An 18,961-nucleotide genomic window follows, 5' to 3' on the forward strand; every position below is an offset into this window, starting at 1 on the left:
AACGTGAAATACCTAAATACTCATCATAAAACATTTATGAAAAATACATGGTGTACAGCAAATGAAAGACAAACATCTTGTGAATCCAGCCAATATTTCAGATTTTTAAGTGTTTTACAGCGAAAACACAATATAGCATTATATTAGCTTACTACAATAGCCAACCACACAACCGCATTCATTCATTCATGGCCCGATTCAATCAGATCCACTTTAGCCAACATCCGCATAGCTGATGTTTTGACGGTGTCAGAGGTGGAATTGCGTTAGAGTTGTCAAATCCACAGATTGCTCCAGGCATTATAGCTATAACGAACATTGCCATTGGCTTCATGGAGTCTCAATAAGTTCGAATTCTGGAATGTGTGATGTAATCTACACCTCGATTAGGTTGTTACAACTCCTCATTATTTAGTTAAATGATTTTTCAATTTGAATGTAATTACTTCTATATAGCCTACACTTTCTCATTGTGAACGTCTAACGCACGTGGGGAGGTGTGGCTTCTTGACAATGATCACAAGAGCAGCTGCTCACCGATTTACAGCTCCAATGCAGTTCCACCGCCAACACCGCCAAAACATCAGCTATGATGCGGGTGTCGGCTATAGCCGGTTAGCACTTGATCTGATTAAATCTAGGCCCTAAACGTTCACTGAATTTGAAAGGCCTTATTTCCCTAATGAGTGAGTAGTGAGCCACCATGTGGTAGAAACTTAAAATAAAACATTTCTGGTCGAGAGCTTCTTGAGTCATGGAAAATATTGATTATCTCATATAAAACATCTCAACTGAAAATCCAAATGTGTAATAAAATGATATATAAATACAAATAAAAACTATGCTTGTAATTTAAGGTCATCCATTTTGTCTTTCAAATCCAGTAGTAGATAATACATAATTTTCTTCTGGCCTTCGAAAGTTTTATGTTATCTTTTAAAAAAGGTGTATTGATACCACACTGGGCACAGACGTCAATTCAACGTCTATTCCACGTTGGTTCCACCTTATTTCCGTGAAATGACATGGAAACAACGTTGATTCAGCCAGTGTGTGTGCCCAGTGGGATGCTGTTGATATTGATACACTTGCAACATATATCTCCAGTGACACAGTAAACCGAGACAAATATATCCTTGTGAGCAGTATGGCCTCTACAGTAAGTGTTGTATTCTCATAGAGGATCAACTCTAACTCTCTTTCCTTCCTTCTTCCTTCTCGGCGGGCTGCCTACTGGACATCCTCTGGTCCTGCACCATTTCTCGCTCTGTACCCTTTCTTTAACACTATGTCTCCTGTGCCCTCCAGAGTGGACCAGATCCTGGGTAAAGGTCAGATTCCTCTGGATAAGAAGATCCGGGACAAGCTGCTGTCTGATGGAGACCTGCTGGAGGACATGAGTATGCTGGGACGCGTCTGCAAAGTGGAACGGCAGGTCAGTGCGTTTCCATGAACTTAAACACTGGTTCCTTAAATATGGTGAAATATGTGTAGTTCGCCTTTTACGTTCGTGGGAATTGGCCTATATGGATAGGGCTAAGTTGAAATGTTTCTTGCAGAAGAAATATGAAAAGCACATGCATAACCATGGTAGCAATTGAAAGGGAACAGTTTGAAGATAATGTGAAAATGATTAGACCAAAGGTGAGCACACAGCAGTTCACCTGACACAAGACTGAATCCAAACATTACACTGTTGACATTCAGTAACATAAGAATGTTCCTCGAAATGTGGGGTAGGTGCAACATAAGTCAAAAAAATGACAGAAAAGGAGTCATGAGTGCATTCATGTGGCAAATTATCTTCAGAATAAACAAACAGGCTCATTCTGTTCAGAAGAACTCAGGGTATGACGCCATGTCACATTGTAACTGTACATCAAACATAGTGATCATAAACGCTGACACTGTATATGACATGACTTTTATGATATGGAGATGTGAAGTGCACATTTGGACTCACGGGTGTTTGGTTTGCTTGTGTGACATCAAAGTGGTATTTATAATAATCTTCAACGTCTCATCTTTCAAAGTACATAAGAGTCCTCTTAACTTAAAGCGTTTCCCTCACTAAGAGAACAACAAAAAAATTGCAAACGTTGCAAGTACTGGGAGAGATGAGGGCAACTTCTTGTTGCGTGCTGTGCTCAAATCCAGAATAGATGTCAGTCCAAAACCATACAGCGCTGTGAAATCATTAGTGCCCAAATCTGCCATTTTTAACCCGTATATGGGTACAGGTATGAGTGTAAAGGGCTACCAACTACTGTTATTCAACATATTTTAATTGTTTTGCGTATTATGGTTGAATGTGGTTACATGTTGTTTGTATTACCAATTATGTGAAAGTACTCTTTCTTTTGTGTAGCTAATATTAACCTTCATTTCTATTTTCCTTCCTTCCTTCCTTCAATCCATCCCTCTCTAGGTCCAGTCTATTGAGTCGAAGCTAGACTCCCTGTTGGACATCTACCGGCATGTGCTACGTAAAGGCTCCTCCTCTGCCCTTACCCTCTCCTCCTTGCCCCTGTTTGAGCTGGAGCAGACCTCAGACTACCAGAGCTCTATCCTCTTCGAGGACCACTCCACCTGCTCTACCCAGGTCAGCAGCACCAGAGGTGGGCCAGGGATAGAGGGCCAAGGGGGATGCGTGACCCGCTCCTCCACCAACGCCCCAAACCTGTCCCGGGGACTTCACCTTATCCTGGCGCCATCCACCGAGCTCAGCCTCAACCTCAACACTGGCACCACCTCGCCTTCTACCAGTGGGCCCCCGCCCTCCTCCTTCAGTCCGTCGCCCCTTCCTCAACACCACCAACATCATCATCATCATACCCTGCCGGAAAGTGGGGAACCAGTCCATAGAGGAAGTTCTTCTCACTCACCTCCTATTCTTACTCCTAATTGTGTATCTGGAGGTGGGGGGTTTCCTACTCTGGCCAGGCCCCCACCACCTCCTCCCCAGCCCAGCCGGACAGTGGGTCACTCCAGGCCGGAGAGGGAAAGGGAGGTGGAGGTGGGTGACTTCTGTGGAAGCCCGGAGGAGAGGGAGGATGGTGATGTGTTAGGCCCAGAACAAGGCCTCAGAATCGGGAGGCTGGGGCAGCCAAGAGGGGGGTCCAGTGGGAACAGCAATGGCCGGCCCTGCAATGCCAAAGCAGAGGGCTCCTGGAGGAGACACACGAGCCTCGAGATGGAGCCCCTGGTACCCCTCTCTTCTGCTCTGGGAGGAGGAGGTGGCGGCTCCTCCGGCTCCAACCCCAGCCAGGTGGACCGAAGCCTGGGCAAGTCCATGTCCGTCCAAAACCTGGGGCAGAGGGGGTCAACCACCTCCAGGGCCCTGGATAGCCACCACCATCCTAGCCTCAGCCTCTCCTCCCCCAGCCCCTGCAGCAGCGACTCCCCCACAGGCTCCCACAGTAGTCAGGACCCTGGGGGAGGGGGCGGCGGGGATGGCTGGGGGGAGGAGGACCTCTTTATCAGCGACAGGGACGTGGACGCCCTCCCTCTCCCCCCCGAGGCTCAAGGTGGAGCTTTTGGCTTTGACTTCCTGTCCCAGGGGACAGCCGACGCGACCTCTTACTCTTCAGAGCTACTGAGGACAGACCCGGGGCTTGGGGCGGGGTTAAGTGCTCTGGCAGGGTTCAATAGGAGCCTGGCGAGCGGGAGCGGGAACATGTCATCGACCCCCTCAGTCGGGAGCACCGAGTCCCTGAGCATACCGCACGTACGGCTAAAATAAGACACACCCCCGTGTCGTGTGGATCAATCAAAAAAACTCACCTTACAGAGAAGCTCTTTATTCTATTTTGGGAGGGTTGAGGGAGAACAGGGAGGGACTATAATGGTTATTTCTGTTTATTTTTTATGTTGATTCATTTGATAAAAAGCATAGTATTTTTCATACATGTCGACGATACATGAACATATCATTGCATGAATTATTCTTTTTTTAAAGTACGGTTGAAGAAATCGAAACAAAGAAAATAAAGAAGGTATAATAAAGAGAGCGAGAGAGAGAGGTGTATAAAAAATGAGACTTTGAGTATGAGGTTGTATATATATACAATATATATTGTATATATATATAAAGAAACAAGCAAAACTTGATCCTGAAAGACAATCGATTGATCTGTGATCTCAAGACTGCATGAGCACTGCATGTTTTCAGTCCAAATGTCATGGTATTTACAACTTACCCATAAGTCTTCATTCATTAACACAGGAAGTTGTTGATGCCTATAGGCCTTATGGCAAAACCCTTCTAGAAAACCTTTCCTTCATTTTAATACACATAATCATGTACAGATAAAGTTCAAGTGTGGGGCATCCCAACGTATAAGACTATAGCGTATGGGGCAAGTTAAATGCTTACATGAACCCAATATCATACTGTTATCCAAAGCTTCTGAGGCAGCCATCTTTAAATGAATGTTGCCTCAACACGACCAAGTTTTTCACCCACATCAGTTCCCTATAATAGTTTCTCATTTGAGAGACTATTGTGGACATACAATGGCACAAAACACAAGTCCAGGTCAATACTAGTTTGAGGTAAATTCAATTCTGCCAACAAACACACACACACACACACACACACACACACACACACACACACACACACACACTCCAGTAGCTTACATACTGTATAACCACTGTACACAAGCTGTTACACATAGTCCCGGGAAAGGAATAACTGCTAAAACAGGAGACGAATAGCTGCTAAAACCATAGAAATAGAAATACTAGAATACGGTCCATCCATCATGACATCTTTGAATAGGGATGTTTGTTCTAGTAGTTATATTTCTATGCCTAAAACACAGTTCAATTGCGCACCGCGAGGTGTTTCCTACCTGACGACCAAGGTATCCACATTAAGAATGTGATTTCTTGAGATACCTGTGTATCTTCTCATTAAAATTGTGTTTTTGTTACTTATAACACAAGAGAGCAAAATACGATGAAGGGAGAAAATGTGCAAAATTATATTATGTTATCTGATTATGTGACCCTCTTTTAATTAAATGAAGATACTTGCAGTCTTACAGTACACGGTTTCAGTCGAAATCACACTCACCGGCTGTAGTTCTTTTAATACATAATATTTTGAATGCTTATTAAATTGCTTAAACTGAAGTTGACATGCTGTAGAATGTATATAATGTTATGTTAATAATCTGTAAGTGATATTTTGCACACCCTGGCAAGCAGTGGGAGTGACATCATGGCTAATGCTAACAACAATTAGCCCTTTTGACTTAAAGGGATATGTCACTCAAATCACATAATTACATTGTTTTTCTTACCCTTCAAGCAGTCTTTGGACGAGGAGAGACAGCAATGATGGACAGCTATTTCTTTACATGGTACCAAAATAAAAATGTAATTTTCTAATTTGGGTGGACTATCCCTTTAAATGTTACAGATTCAGGTACAACAAGGCCATGTTCAATAGGGCACAATGTAGCGAAACGGAATGCAAAGATGACTCATTGGACATGCTCAGCCTCAGGTAGTAGGCTACCTCATCGGTTTTCACAACGTTTTGTAACATTTTGTGCCTACTGAACAGGATCCTGGTAAGGATTATTGGATGTTTCCCCAAGTGAGTTGCTTCAAAGGAGAGAAACCCATTCTAAACAACATGAAATACAGTATGAAATCCAAAGCTCCAGTACACATACCATTGGAAACAGAAACATTAGCAGAAACATTTATGGTCAATTAAATCCTTATTGAAGGCTTTACCAGAATATGTGAAGTATATAAGACATGCAGTACATAACATGGTGCCTTTCTTAGCGATATACTGTCCATTTCAACATGTTTATTTGCACCCAACGTGTGGGTTGTTGGCATTTTGTGCTGTAATGGTCTCACATACTTCATTTTTGTTTCGTCCCTTGTAAAAAAAAAAAGACTATCAGATTTGGGCATTATTTATCCACAGACAGAGCATGTATTACCAAAGGAAAACTGGCCTTTAGAAATGTCATCATTGTGTCTCATACGATCATTATCCTAATTTATTTAAATGACGTGCACATACCTATACGATAGTAATCATTTCAGTTAGCTCCATCAAGCCTGTAATGTCATGAAAGATGCTAAAGAAACTTCCATTCTCCTACATCAATAAAAAAAAAGGAAATTCAAGTGTGTTTGTGACATATTTACAGACATGTTCTGTTAGCCTATGATCGTTGTGGTGTATGTTCTGTCCTGTAGCTGCATGTTGACATCTGTTAATTACCTTGAATTTTTGAACTGTCAACCCATATTTAAATGACGCACATGTTGTAAGTTTGAACACTTTTTAATGTCTTTGATATAGATCAAGCTCACAGGTTGCATACAATAAGGTGTAGAGGGAACAGTATCGGCAAAGTTTGAACAGTGCAAGGGAGCTTTTAAGCCAAGCAAGGCGCTATAATATGTTAGTATCTGATATATTTTTTAAAGTGCATTGGGAACATGCAAGCAGCCATAGGAAAACACAACACCATTTCAACATTTAACTTAAAAATGTTTGCGCATTCTACTAACATTAACTAGCAGCTTGTTTAATGCAAACCAACACTATCAATACAATTTTTGACGTTTAACTGAGTACAATAGCACACATCTAGAGGACTTATTTAAATTGTCTTCCACTCAGATAGTGTATCCTAACCACAAACAGTCAAACAAGCAGACCAAAGCATATATATAAAACAGAACACTTCCTTCATGAATAATCCATGTCATTTTCTTTCCTCCGTCTGCTCTTGCGATGCATCGTGAGCATGGACCAGACTTTGACTATGGTGTTTAGCAGGGGGGTGATGTTTTTACGGTGGCGGATGCTAACGTCGCGAGCCCAACACAACGTTCATTTGACCTTCTGGGCCTTCTGGGCCGACTTGGTGACCTTGCCCGTGGACGGAGCCTTCTTCTCCACCGCCTTGATCACGCCCACTGCCACCGTCTGGCGCATGTCACGCACCGCAAAGCGCCCTGGGAGGGTGGAGAGAATGATCGAATGCGAGTCATACTTCTAATGACTTTATTATAAACGTATTTCAGTCTAATGCAGGCTTTATAGCACATGATACAATGCTATAGTTGATTTGTGATCATGGAACATGTGATTAGTTCTAGACAAGAGGCACCAAGACTGATGAAGGATGGAGATAACGTCTTATCTGATGAACAGAGCAGGTTCTGTAATATCTATATGACAATAAAGATGTACAGTACACGTCATCTGTCCCCCAATAGGGATCTGGGTTGAGGGCAGACACACACACACCACCTACCAAGTGGTGGGTACTCAGAGAAGCTCTCCACACACATGGGCTTCCCGGGGACCATGTCGACGATGGCAGCGTCGCCAGACTTCAGGGCCTTGGGGTTGTCCTCCAGCTTCTTGCCCGAGCGCCGGTCAATCTTCTCCTTCAGCTCAGCGAACTTACAGGCGATGTGGGCCGTGTGGCAGTCCAGCACGGGGGCGTAGCCGGCACTGATCTGACCTGGGTGGTTCAGGATGATGACCTGAGGGAGGAGGGAGGAGACACACACACACGTCATTTATCTTCTATGTGACTCTATGCTATTTGTTTCCTGTTTAAACAGGTTAGTTAGCGATGTGTGAATTGGACAAAAACAGGAATCAGAACACAGCATGTTAATTGGTGCCTCGTAATGACTCGTTTCAGTCCAGACACACAATGTTCTCCACAGCTAACTCTCCTATCCAGACCTGTGCAGTGAAGTTGGCCGCCTCCATCGGCGGGTCGTTCTTACTGTCTCCAGCCACGTTCCCTCGCCGTATGTCTTTTACCGACACGTTCTTGACGTTAAAGCCCACGTTGTCTCCGGGCATGGCCTCGGTCAGCGCCTCGTGGTGCATCTCCACTGACTTGACCTCCGTGGTCACATTGACGGGGGCAAAAGTCACCACCATGCCTGGCTTGATCACGCCCGTCTCCACCCGCCCCACTGGGACCGTACCAATACCTGGGAGAGGGAGGTGAGAGGCATGAAATGTTTGAGGCAATCTTTCAAGTCTCTCTGAGGCCAGGATTGAATCCGATCGCACTTGTAGAAATTGTAGCATTTAATGGCAATGTTACCGCCTTCGCAGAGATCGCCTTCAAGGTAAACGCTGCAGATGTCAGCTTAATTGTAAATTCCAGTTAAATGTCAAGCGTGCTAGATGGAGGATCGAAAGCAGCTCGGATTGAATCCCAGCCTGAGTGCAAGGTATAACATCAAAATAAAATGTATGTAAGAACTGAAAAACAACTCAAAACCCCTTGGCTTTCATTGCTGCAAAATTGACTGAATTGAAATGGAATTGACCCCCAAGCCACTGGCATAGCACCAGTGGCAGGGAGGCCTCACAAGCTCCTCCACCTCCCAGGGCCTCACCTCCTATCTTGTAGACGTCCTGTAGGGGCAGGCGGAGGGGTTTGTCTGTGGGGCGGGAGGGCGGCTGGATGGCGTCCAGGGCCTCCAGCAGGGTGGTTCCAGAGGCGTTGCCATCCTTACGGGTGATCTTCCACCCTTTGAACCATGTCATCTACAAGGAACAGACCAAATATTAGGAACAAGCGTAACTTAAGCGTTATGGCCTACAGAAGAAATACATATTAAGACACTTTGTAAAACTAACCACTTTTCATACCATATCAGTTATACTAATTGGGCAGTGTAATTCAGTGGTGTGCATGACTGCATCTGCAACTCTATTGTGTAATAAGGTTGCGTCCTAAGAATATAAAGTGTCCTCCTGCCTTAGAAAAAGATAAGGATAAGTATAAAAAGAAGAATACTAACGTTAGGGCTAGCCTCCAGCATATTGTCCCCATTCCAGCCAGAGATGGGAACGAAGGCCACCGTATCCGGGTTGTAACCAATCTTCTTAATATAGTTGCTGACTTCCTTCACAATCTCCTCATAGCGTTTCTGGCTGTAGTTGGGCTCGGTGGAGTCCATCTTGTTGACCCCTACAATCAGCTGCTTGACCCCTAGGGTGTAGGCCAGAAGGGCGTGCTCGCGGGTTTGCCCATTCTTGGAGATGCCCGCCTCGAACTCGCCCACGCCCGCCGCCACGATGAGCACAGCACAGTCCGCCTGTGGCAGGGAGCAACCATGACGTTTAATTTTGTATGCATTTGAAAGCAGTTTGAAAGCAGAAAGTGTTACATGAAAAAATAAGCTATTTCTTATTCTTATTTCTTGTTTTAGTAAATGTAATTTTAAAATATGGTGCCGTTTATGGATTCCCGGGAAAAAACATTTGATTTTCAGAGTAGCCAATGTAAGCCCGGTCAAAGGTTTTCTTTTGTAAAAGTATAGAAGACATGTTTAATATGTTTCATGCTCTTCCTTTTTCCAGTTTTGGGGCCCATACGTATCAAATAAGAAGGCCCTTGGCTAAACTTTTAGTCAGGGTCCATGTTTAGTGACAGCTGGATACGGTAGTGTCTGCAGCCCATACCTGAGAGGTGCCTGTAATCATGTTCTTGATGAAGTCCCTGTGTCCCGGGGCGTCGATGATGGTGACGTAGTACCTGCTGGTCTCAAACTTCCACAGGGAGATGTCGATGGTGATGCCTCGCTCCCTCTCTGCTTTCAGCTTGTCCAGCACCCAGGCATACTTGAACGAGCCCTTCCCCATCTAAAGACAGACCAAAGAGACACCAAATCAATGTCAAAAGTCTGTGCAAACAGGATAGACCTTAAATACATCCCAGCACAGAGAGTAGTTTTGTTAAGTTACTTGTGTCTGGTCACCTCCATACCTCAGCGGCCTCCTTCTCAAACTTCTCAATGGTCCTCTTGTCGATGCCCCCACACTTGTAGATGAGGTGGCCTGTGGTGGTCGACTTGCCTGAGTCCACATGGCCGATCACCACGATGTTGATGTGAAGCTTCTCCTTGCCCATAGCTGTTCACTCAGGAAGACACCGGAGTAGATTGTGGCAAGAGGGGTCAACCAAGCTAGCCAAGTTATTAGGAATTACAATGTCATTAACTGAGCAAAATGTATTACATTTTAGGAGGTATTAAGGAGACAAATATTTGTGAAATGTATTAATACTAGTGACTGAGTCCAGTATCCCTTTGCAATGCTTTGTTTAGTTGATGTCTGCTAAGCAACGAAGAAAACTTGCAACAGTTGGTAGATTATTGCATCACGCAAACACCTCTTCTCCCTCACACATCATCATTTCAGTCTTCGAGAACCATTCACACCCCATCAGAGCTCTCTATTCCCTTCCCTGACAATGTGTATAAAGTTTCACTGAGTGGCTTTGTCACCATTTTGAGAGTGAGGTCATCAGAATGAAAGAACAGGTGAAAGAAAAGCAGCCATTTCTCAACAACATAGCTGTTATTTTCCTTCCTGGTTCTCAAAGCCTACCCCACCATGTCCATGATGACACTGGAGACTGGTGGTTGGGTGCAAACAGTATTTGGGACGTTTCATATTTCAAGAGGCAGTCACAGAAACAATGGCCAGTCAATCAATCAATATACACCCAGGTTACATTCCAAATGGCACCCTATTCCATATTTAGTGCACTGTGCTCTATACAGGGAATAGTACACTATAGCCTGTAGGGAATAAGGTGCCATTTGCAACGACTCCCAATTTTACCTAGATAACCCCTTCATCCTCATATACTCCCATAAACACCTGCTACAATTGACACTGAAATAAAGTTTTATTTATTACATAACATGGCTATTAACAAGATATCAAAGAAATACCATGTAAACGCATAAGGAACATTTATATTATGTAGTTACAAAAACTTAACAAAATAATGGTATTGTGGCCATCATATAAAATGTTTATTAGCTCCTACGAAGCAATGCAAGACATTACGGGACAGCAATAGGTAGGCTATTAAAGGACTATTGCCTTAGTTTTGCGAATATTGACGCCACTATCATGCATCTTGCTGGCTTGGTTAACTATTTCGCGTTAACCAAACACATAGGCTACAGCGCTGGTTCATACCGATACCCGAGTTATTACACTGCGCCATGTTACCTTCGAGAGCAACCTCTTATTGTTTTGCTAATAGTGTCAGCCGCGTTGTTATTGTAATTTCCACATGGAGACTGTGTGCAATATATCCAAACCGACTGCCTTGCATAACCCTATTACATCCAGCGTTACACCTACCTCGTCAGACCACCATTTCACAGCACACATTTAAAAATGCAGACCGTGGTTGGTTAATACTTTAGCTTGTTGTTAGCTAAAATTGTATCATACCTGGGTTTGTGTAGATGCGCTCGCAAAAATTCGGCCAGTGATTGTGTAGCAAAAGATGCTGTCTGGTTTATTATTAGGGAGCCAGTAGTGGGTGCTGCCGCTATTGGCTTTACATACGTCATTAGTTTAACCCCACCGTGGAGAAATTCATGTTTTTCACCAACAGGTGGTGGTGTACCATAACAATCAGAGAATCAGCCCAAACAATCAATGTGTAACATTGTAACAATTTGAACATGAGACAGGAGTGTATACATTTACACACAAACACAATAAAAGAACACACATACAAGCACACTCAAACATACATACTGTATATACCAGCAGAGGAGACAAATATTAGAGAACTGTGTCCCTCACAATCGCAATACTCTAAAGGCACTTGTTTAACTTGAAATACTGCGTCGACCAGACTGTAGCAGTAGGTGCAAACACATTTGGAGACCGGACCTAAAACATATGACCATAGTTGAAAAGCTTCTGAAGTTAAACCTCCCATTAGCACTTAAAAAACAAAAAATGCATCATGACCAATAGAAGTAGCTAGGTATATTTGGGTAAAATGTACATTGTACGCAACAATAGTAAATAAACCAAGAGTTGTACTACTGTATACATTTCCCGAAATGTATGGTCATCTTCATTAAAAAAAAGCACTTTCAAAGAGAAATCAAATAAAAATTGAAAAACAAAAAGACTGTGCTACCCAGGGACTGTACCAGTGTTCAAAAGAAAACATTACATCCTTCTCCCTCAGAGACGCTATAACGTAACCTCACTTCCCCAAACTGATAGCTTTTCGGTACCGTAGTTGGCTAAGACGTTGTCAAGAGACCGGTCACGTGTGTCTGAGGAGCAGAGGCGCCTGTTACAAAGGCTACACATTCTATAGTGTACATACTCATGTGCAGAACATACTATAAAGCTTCTGCAAAGGTTAAATGGGTTGATACTGCAGCAAGACCAGAGGAACGGAGTTAGTAACAGTGTGTGTGTGTCATTTCAGCCTCACTATCTGTTCCTAGGTAAATACTCTCTGGTCTTCTGTTCAAGTGTGAGCAGCCAGGATACTGTAAGGCACTTTAAAAGTAGTGTGTCGAGACTTGTCACAGCAAATCGTGCCGTAGCTTCACTCCAGAGTGTTCCTCATTAAATAACTTCACTCCAGATGTGGGAAAAGGTCGAGCCGAGAACCACCTCCAACGAGCAAGGCCACTCTCAATCGTTTATTCTGGAAAGAAGAGCAACATAAACAAATGGACTAATGGTTACATTGCACTAATGTAAGCCGACACATTTTGGCTACGTAGATAAAAACCCGATTGGTAACATTTCTCAAAAAAGCTAAAGCAAGAGGGCAGCATATCTAGAGAATGTCTTTCAAGTTCTAGAAATAAATAAAAATCTCCTGTCCCACATTTTGCACTGTTTCTATGGTAACATTAACAAGTCACTTTTCTGAGCTTTGATGGCACCAGGACTTACTCTAGAGTCTGTAGATTGTAGCGTTGGTTGTCCCTGATGCCGGAGAGAATTCGCAGTCCTTCTTCTCCCGTGTCGTTTCCCATCAGGCCCAGCTCTGTGATTTTGGAGCAGCTGGACTTCAGGGCTAAGGCTAGGGAGGAGCAGCCCTCTGCTGTGATCCCACAGCATCTCAGACTGGGGGGGGGGGACATTCACTTCACCTTACTCAACAATGCATTATAAATGCATTTTTTGTGAATATGCTTGTAAGTATTAACACTTAACATGTTACTTACAACAGTCTCTCCAGTTTACAGGTTGTTGAGGTCAGTCCCGTGCAGAGCGTTTTTACACCGCTGTCTCCCAGTTCGTTTCCAGATAGATCCAGCTCTTTCAGGTTGGTGAGATTGGAGCGGAGAGCTTCAACCAGCTCCGGACAGCATAGCTCCGTCATCTTACAGTCACTCAGTCTAGGTGTGTGTGTGTGTGTGGTGGTTGGGGGGGGTTCAACAAATACACACAACATTAGTCTGTCATTTGATTTGAGTATACTGTCCCTCTAAATCACACATGATGTGCCTGTTGATGCCACTTCAATTGAAAAATATGTATCAACGGTGAACAGTTAGGCCTTCTACATTTGTACAGTCTCATCGCAGTACTCACCGTAGGGTCTCCAGTGAAAAGCGTATCGTTTTGAGGAACAGGAAAAACGAGACAACATCTGAGTGGCCCAGGTGGTTCCTGCTCATATCCAGCTGTTTGAGGAAGGTGGGGCTGAAAGTGAACCCTCCAGCCAGCCAAGGAGAGCCTCCAGACGTGAAGCCACAGCTCGCCAGACTGGAGAGGACGGCAACACTCGTCAATGTCAATTCAATTATTCATTCATCAATTATTTTATTCTTCAATATGTTTGTGTGGTATCCAAGGAGTTTGGAATAAGATAAGACAGCGAAAATACACATTTCTTAAACAAAATTGGACACGTTTGAATGTACTATTCAGCTCATATGGCAAGCAAAGCAAAGTGGCAGGCAGCGGGCCAAATTCGGCCCAGGAGTGATTTGTTTTTGAATTGCCAAAATTGTCTAACTTGTTTTCATAGGGGTGTACTTGGGATTGGGCACAACTCTCTGTGAGCTAGCTAGCTTACTTGAGTTTCTCCAGTTGACAGGCGGGCAGTCCGAAGGCTTTACAGAGCATCTTGACCCCCTTGTCCTTCAGGTTGTTGTTGCTCAGGTTGAGCTCCCTCAGACTGGGGATGTTCACCAGAAATCCAAACATGTTCTCACAGCATTTCTCAGTGAGCTGACAACAGTACAACCTGGTGGTGGAGGGAAAATGTATGGTACATTTACTACAGTGAACATTCCACTTTAGAATCAGGGAGGTGGAATGTGTGAGTGTACTACAATACTCCAGACAGTACTCACTCCAGTTTGTATATCTGGGTTGACTTCAGTATGTCCATAAGCAGCTCCACCCCCGCGTCTCCCAGATCGTTCATGCTGACGTCCAGCTCTCGCAGGTGTCTGGGGTTGTCTATCAGCAACACCGCCAGAGCGTGACTCAGCTCCAGGCCCAGCTTGCAGTTTGAGAGCCTTACGAAGATTACAAAAAAAAATTGAAGACAACAACTATTTCCTTACAGAAGGGAATGTAATTTTCTTCAGGCCACAATATTAACACGAAGGAGAATTTAATGAAATGATATTACAAGTGGGGGTACAGCAAGCCTACACAAAATCAGAACACCACAGGTTCCGTGGACATTTACTCAATACTCACTTCAGGATCTGCAGTTCGCACTTAACAACCTTTAGTACGTCAACAAGATGAAACACCCCCGATTCTTCCGGTTCATTGCCGCTCAGATCCAGCTCTCGCAGGTGCGCCGGGTTGGATTTGAGAGCTTTGGCCAAAGCTGCAAAGCCATTCTGTTTGACCCTGCAGCCGGACAGTTTCAGTCTCTCCAGTCGGCAGTGTGGATTGGCCAGGCCGGCCGCCAACAGCTGCACTCCTGAGTCCTTCAGCGTGTTGAAACTCAGGTCCAGAGCTTTCAGATTGGACACCTTTGAGGTGAGCGCCGAGGCCAGACATTCACAGGATTTCTCAGTCAGGTTGTGATACGACAGTCTGGTCGGAAGGAGGGTTTATGGAATCAAGAAGCACATTAGAAGTCATACTAGTAGCCACTTGAACCACCAAAACTGTAAGACGAGCCCAACAAACTTGAATTACATAATTCTGATGACAATTATCTTGTGCGTTACCGACATGTCATATAGATGTGTAATAGCTGGTATTGTTAAATGACCAAGTACTTACGTGGCTGTCTGGGAAGCTTTGATCACTGGCAGCATCCTCAGAAGTTCCTGGTCTCCTCTGTTCTCTACTTCCAACCCAAGCATGTCTATCGACCCAGACTCCGATGCCACTAACAGAGTGGCCAGGTCGGACCAATGTGCAGGTGGGTATTTGGCATCTGGGGGGATTCCCGTCTTGAGAAAGCGCACACTATCATTGTCTAGAGAGTAGTCTTTCAGTTCCCTCAGGCAGTTCAGCAGGTTGAGGGTCCTCGGCGAAGCGGGATTCTCCAAGACCTTCTTCTTGATGTACACTAACATTTCCGGAAGGGCAGTAGACGAGATGAAGCCAGCCTCTGAGAACATCTGGTTAAAGTTCTGAGCAATGCCGAGGAGGAAGCGAAGGAAGAGGTCCATATGTCCAGTCTTGCTCTGCAAAGTCATGTCCACCGCGCTCTTGAGTTGGGTGGCATCTCTAAAAAACCAGAGAGTTCTCTCGATCTGGGTTTTCTGGTTGACAGCCTGGTTTTTGTCTTGGACGCCAACAGATTGAAGAAACCACAATGCGGCAATGAACTCCTGAATGGTGGTATGCCCAAAGTAGTAGATCTTCTTTTCCTGCAGCCCAATATCCTCCCTGAAGATGGGTATGATCACTTTTGCGTACACAGCTGCCACATGGACATCAATGTTGCACTCTCTTAGGTCTTCCTCGTAGAAAACCGTGTTGCCTTTCACCAACTGCTTAAAGGCTAGTTCCCCCAATTCATCAACTATCTTTACATTGTGGTTCCCCATTTGTAACAGGACAAGTAGGTCGTTAAATAATGGAGTTAGTGCGACAGGTTCGCATGTTTTGTCGGGTACATATGTCTGTTTCTCGAGTATTGACGCTGAGATTGAACAGAAACAAGGTATCTGGCACAAGTTGTAGAGGCCCTTCGAGTTCTTCAAGTAGGTGATAACTGCTTTGGCCTGGTTCTTGTCATTAATTGCTCTCCTGAAGAACTCTTCTTTCTGGGAGTCGGTGAAGCCTTCGATTTCTGACACTCTGTCAATGTACTGAAGAGGGATGCGATGGACTGCTGCAGGTCTGGATGTAATCCATATGTGAGCGGCAGAGGGAAGAAGATTACCATTAATGAGGTTTGTCAGCAGTGTCGGCACAGAGGAAACCTCTGTGACATTGGTCACAATCAGGCTGTTCTTGAAGTCGAGAGGACGACAGAATTCATCCAGCCCGTCAAAGAAGAACCCAACTCTGCAGTTCTCCAAGTTGCAAATTCCAGGTTCTTTCAATTCTGGGAAAAACTCGTAAAGAAGTTCAATCAGACTCAGTCTCTCCTTCAGCAAATTCAGCTCTCGGAAAGGAAGGGGAAATATTAGTTGGACTTCCTGGTTTTCTTTTCCCTCTGCCCAGTTAAGAATCATCATCCGCACCTGGCTAGTTTTGCCAATACCAGAGATGCCCTTTGTCAGAGCTGTTCTGATAGGCTCATCGACTTCGGAGTTTAGGAATGAACATGTTCCTTGATGTCTTCTCCTGTAGCCTGGCTCAGATAGAATATACTCATGTTGGTTCTCCTTGCTACTTTTACCAGCTTGATAGTGGAGATCACAATGTATATAAAATGGATGCTCAGTTTTCCCCCCTGGAGGACTTTGGTACTTCTTCTTCAGGATGGCTTTTAGCTTATTGCTGAGTTTCCCCACATGGGAGGCAGAGACTTTCCTGTCAAATTGGCAAATAAAAGTATATCTTATTTTCTACGTGCAATATAAAATACTAACGCTTCAATGAACATGCCCTACTGTGTATTCAAAATGACATTCATTTTCAATAGACTCATTCTGAGCTGGTCCTCTGTTTTTACTGTGTGGTGAATGGGATTATCTTACCTTTGTTCAGGCCATCGTTTTTTCCCCCCAAGGCAAAACATTTCCCTCGATTCAGAGGAGGTAGATCTGTTACTACCAACGTTTGTGTCCCTCCAATTTCTCCAGAGACAGAATCTGTGTAGAATGCAGCAAGACAGGCTAGCTAGTCCCGCATTCGATGACAGCAGCAGCGAGGTCACACTACCAACCAACCTTTGACTTGTAATACACACAGAATATTGTGATTAGTAATATTGGTACACTATATCCGTGATGTACTGCCAATAATCCCTCAATTGCACTGCCTCTCATATGGGAAATTATTCATTAACATGTTAAGCCACAAATGATTCTAGCTAAGATTTCCACCTCAGCTTCTCATTGGTAACATGGGTATGTGTTTGTGTTAACATTACACTCCTTGTACTCCGTGACATATGCCAAACAGTTTGGCATGACAATGAGTGGCATGATGGCACAGACTGGCACCCTGGCTAGCTCATCAGTTGTGCTTTCAAACCTTGATTTTGAAGAATATTACCGTGTGAAATTAAGGCAACAGTCTTAACTAGCTAGCCATCGTAGCTGGCTATCCATTGTTTGGGTCATGTAAACATCAGCTAGGTACATAGCCCAGTTAATAAGTGCATTGGCTTGTGCTAGCCGGAACGTCTCATAGGCTCCTGTCCCAACTCCTATTTATGTAGCTCGGGGCAGCTTGGACAGGACGCTAGTCTACCGCAGGGCCTTACATTTACATTTAAGTAATTTAGCAGACGCTCTTATCCAGAGCGACTTACAAGTACATAAATTCATATTGTTATTATTTTTTTAATTAATTTTTTGTACTGGCCCCGCGTGGGAATCGAACCCACAACCCTGGCGTTGCAAGCGCCATGCTCTACCAACTGAGCTACACGGGGCCTTACCCACAATCTATCTCCTTAATGCTGAGTACCAAGCAGAGATGCATCAAGTCCCATTTTTACAGTCTTTGGTATGACTCGGCCAGGGATTGAACTCACAACCGTCCAATCTCAGGGTGGACAATAACCACAAGGCCACTGCGTTAGTCAAGTTTAGAGACTGATCAAATAATTTGCTAACTTTAGGGATGGTATCATGATCTGTGTGGCCTGTGTAGCTAACTAGCTGGTATAGCTAAATAGCTGACAAAATAACGAATCTGCTTTAGGTTAACTCCAGGTCCTATTAGGAATCTGTCTGGACTAGAGGACTAAACTCAACTCCATAGCTAAAAGCTACAGTAAATGGCTACGATAATGTACAGGCTAGCATTCATCACATTCCATTTTCTTTGCTGTAAATTACAAACAACCACCGAACTAATGCAATTCCACAGTTATATGCTTACATGCTTGCTTTTCTCCGTCTTATTCAATTTTACCAATTCGTCTCGACAAATTCATGTTTTTCAGATCGCGCAAAAGGGGAGCAGTACAGAAGCAGTCAGAGCCTTCTTCTTCTGCTTCTATGATATCATAGCGGTCCGCAAACAATCGTTTTCGCGCATGCCACCACCTACTGGGCTGCAATGTACGATGAATCATGACCTGCCCAATTCTGTGCTACCATGAAAATAAAATTCAAAACCAACTGAATCCCTAACTTCTACTGATCCCATATCTCTGAGCCTCTAGCCTCTCTGTGCCTGGCATCCACCAAATGCTGCCCTGTGTTCTACACCACAATTGCAGCACTTAATCTTCACATTGCTTCCACATTCACTGTAATCATGTGCCCCTCCACACTCGGCATATCTTTTCTTTCCGTTACACTGCATATGTGTAACCGATGTGAAATGGCTAGCTAGTTAGCGGTGGTGCGCGCTAATAGCGTTTCAATCGGTGAGTTTCCGAAGCCAGAGACGCTCCGTCAAAATAAAGACCCCAAACTTCCCCGTCAAGGCTTTGATTGGTCAGAGTGTAGTTTCTGTGCACCTATCTGTTGGAATGTAGCCAGACATTCTTACCGGAGTTTACCTGAGGTTTTGGTTAGACTATGTAGGCTTATA

The 18,961-nt window shown here is 44.1% G+C and overlaps 3 protein-coding genes and 1 non-coding gene across 6 annotated transcripts in view; 1 reads left to right on the forward strand and 3 right to left on the reverse strand.

Annotated features, from left to right (window-relative positions):
* Positions 1-6,159, forward strand: part of LOC129836040 (potassium voltage-gated channel subfamily KQT member 5-like) — a 163,528-nt gene extending 157,369 nt beyond the window's left edge. Inside the window, exons 13-14 of the mRNA XM_055901787.1 lie at positions 1,309-1,435; positions 2,429-6,159. Coding sequence (XP_055757762.1) covers positions 1,309-1,435; positions 2,429-3,742 — 1,441 coding nt within the window. The 3' untranslated portion in view covers positions 3,743-6,159. The remainder of the gene's footprint in view (positions 1-1,308; positions 1,436-2,428) is intronic.
* A 141-nt stretch (positions 6,160-6,300) lies between these two features.
* LOC129836072 (elongation factor 1-alpha 1) lies at positions 6,301-12,451 on the reverse strand. Of its 2 annotated transcripts, none has more exons than XM_055901840.1 (8): positions 11,279-12,451; positions 9,792-9,937; positions 9,488-9,667; positions 8,824-9,120; positions 8,416-8,566; positions 7,745-8,001; positions 7,302-7,536; positions 6,301-6,999 (listed from the first exon to the last, which is right to left on the reverse strand). In XM_055901840.1, exons 2-8 carry the CDS (start codon positions 9,933-9,935, stop codon positions 6,875-6,877), a joined length of 1,389 nt encoding a protein of 462 aa, XP_055757815.1. In that variant the 5' UTR covers positions 9,936-9,937; positions 11,279-12,451; the 3' UTR covers positions 6,301-6,874. The 2 variants fall into 2 exon arrangements, with proteins under 2 accessions (XP_055757815.1, XP_055757824.1); XM_055901849.1 differs by having other exon boundaries at positions 9,792-9,990.
* On the reverse strand, positions 11,320-18,796 carry LOC129836046 (NACHT, LRR and PYD domains-containing protein 14-like). Of its 2 annotated transcripts, none has more exons than XM_055901806.1 (10): positions 18,302-18,796; positions 16,948-17,061; positions 15,071-16,780; positions 14,531-14,878; positions 14,176-14,343; positions 13,896-14,066; positions 13,409-13,582; positions 13,039-13,212; positions 12,764-12,937; positions 11,320-12,509 (listed from the first exon to the last, which is right to left on the reverse strand). In XM_055901806.1, the coding sequence occupies exons 2-10, from the start codon at positions 16,986-16,988 to the stop codon at positions 12,497-12,499; spliced, it is 2,973 nt and encodes a 990-aa protein (XP_055757781.1). In that variant the 5' UTR covers positions 16,989-17,061; positions 18,302-18,796; the 3' UTR covers positions 11,320-12,496. The 2 variants fall into 2 exon arrangements, with proteins under 2 accessions (XP_055757781.1, XP_055757775.1); XM_055901800.1 differs by having other exon boundaries at positions 16,948-17,145.
* Positions 17,776-17,851, reverse strand: trnaa-ugc (transfer RNA alanine (anticodon UGC)). The gene has a single exon. It is a non-coding gene; the product is annotated as a tRNA-Ala (tRNA).
* Positions 18,797-18,961: the final 165 nt, after the last annotated feature.

The sequence above is a fragment of the Salvelinus fontinalis genome, chromosome 3 (genome assembly GCF_029448725.1).
Source record: "Salvelinus fontinalis isolate EN_2023a chromosome 3, ASM2944872v1, whole genome shotgun sequence".
NCBI lineage: Eukaryota > Metazoa > Chordata > Actinopteri > Salmoniformes > Salmonidae > Salvelinus > Salvelinus fontinalis.

Bases quoted from the DNA above. Each gene is read 5' to 3' on its own strand.
- LOC129836072 (XM_055901840.1), bottom strand. From the start codon at position 9,935: ATGGGCAAGGAGAAGCTTCACATCAACATCGTGGTGATCGGCCATGTG. The intron at 8,567-8,823 runs GTTAGTATTCTT...TGTTCCTTGTAG, and splicing joins TGCTGGAGGCTAGCCCTAAC to ATGACATGGTTCAAAGGGTG. The intron at 7,537-7,744 runs GTCTGGATAGGA...CTCCTCCCTCAG, and splicing joins CGGCCAACTTCACTGCACAG to GTCATCATCCTGAACCACCC.
- LOC129836046 (XM_055901806.1), bottom strand. From the start codon at position 16,988: ATGTTTTGCCTTGGGGGGAAAAAACGATGGCCTGAACAAAG. The intron at 14,344-14,530 runs GTGAGTATTGAG...AATCTTCGTAAG, and splicing joins TGCGAACTGCAGATCCTGAA to GCTCTCAAACTGCAAGCTGG. The intron at 13,583-13,895 runs GTAAGCTAGCTA...CGTCCTCTCCAG, and splicing joins TGTCAACTGGAGAAACTCAA to TCTGGCGAGCTGTGGCTTCA.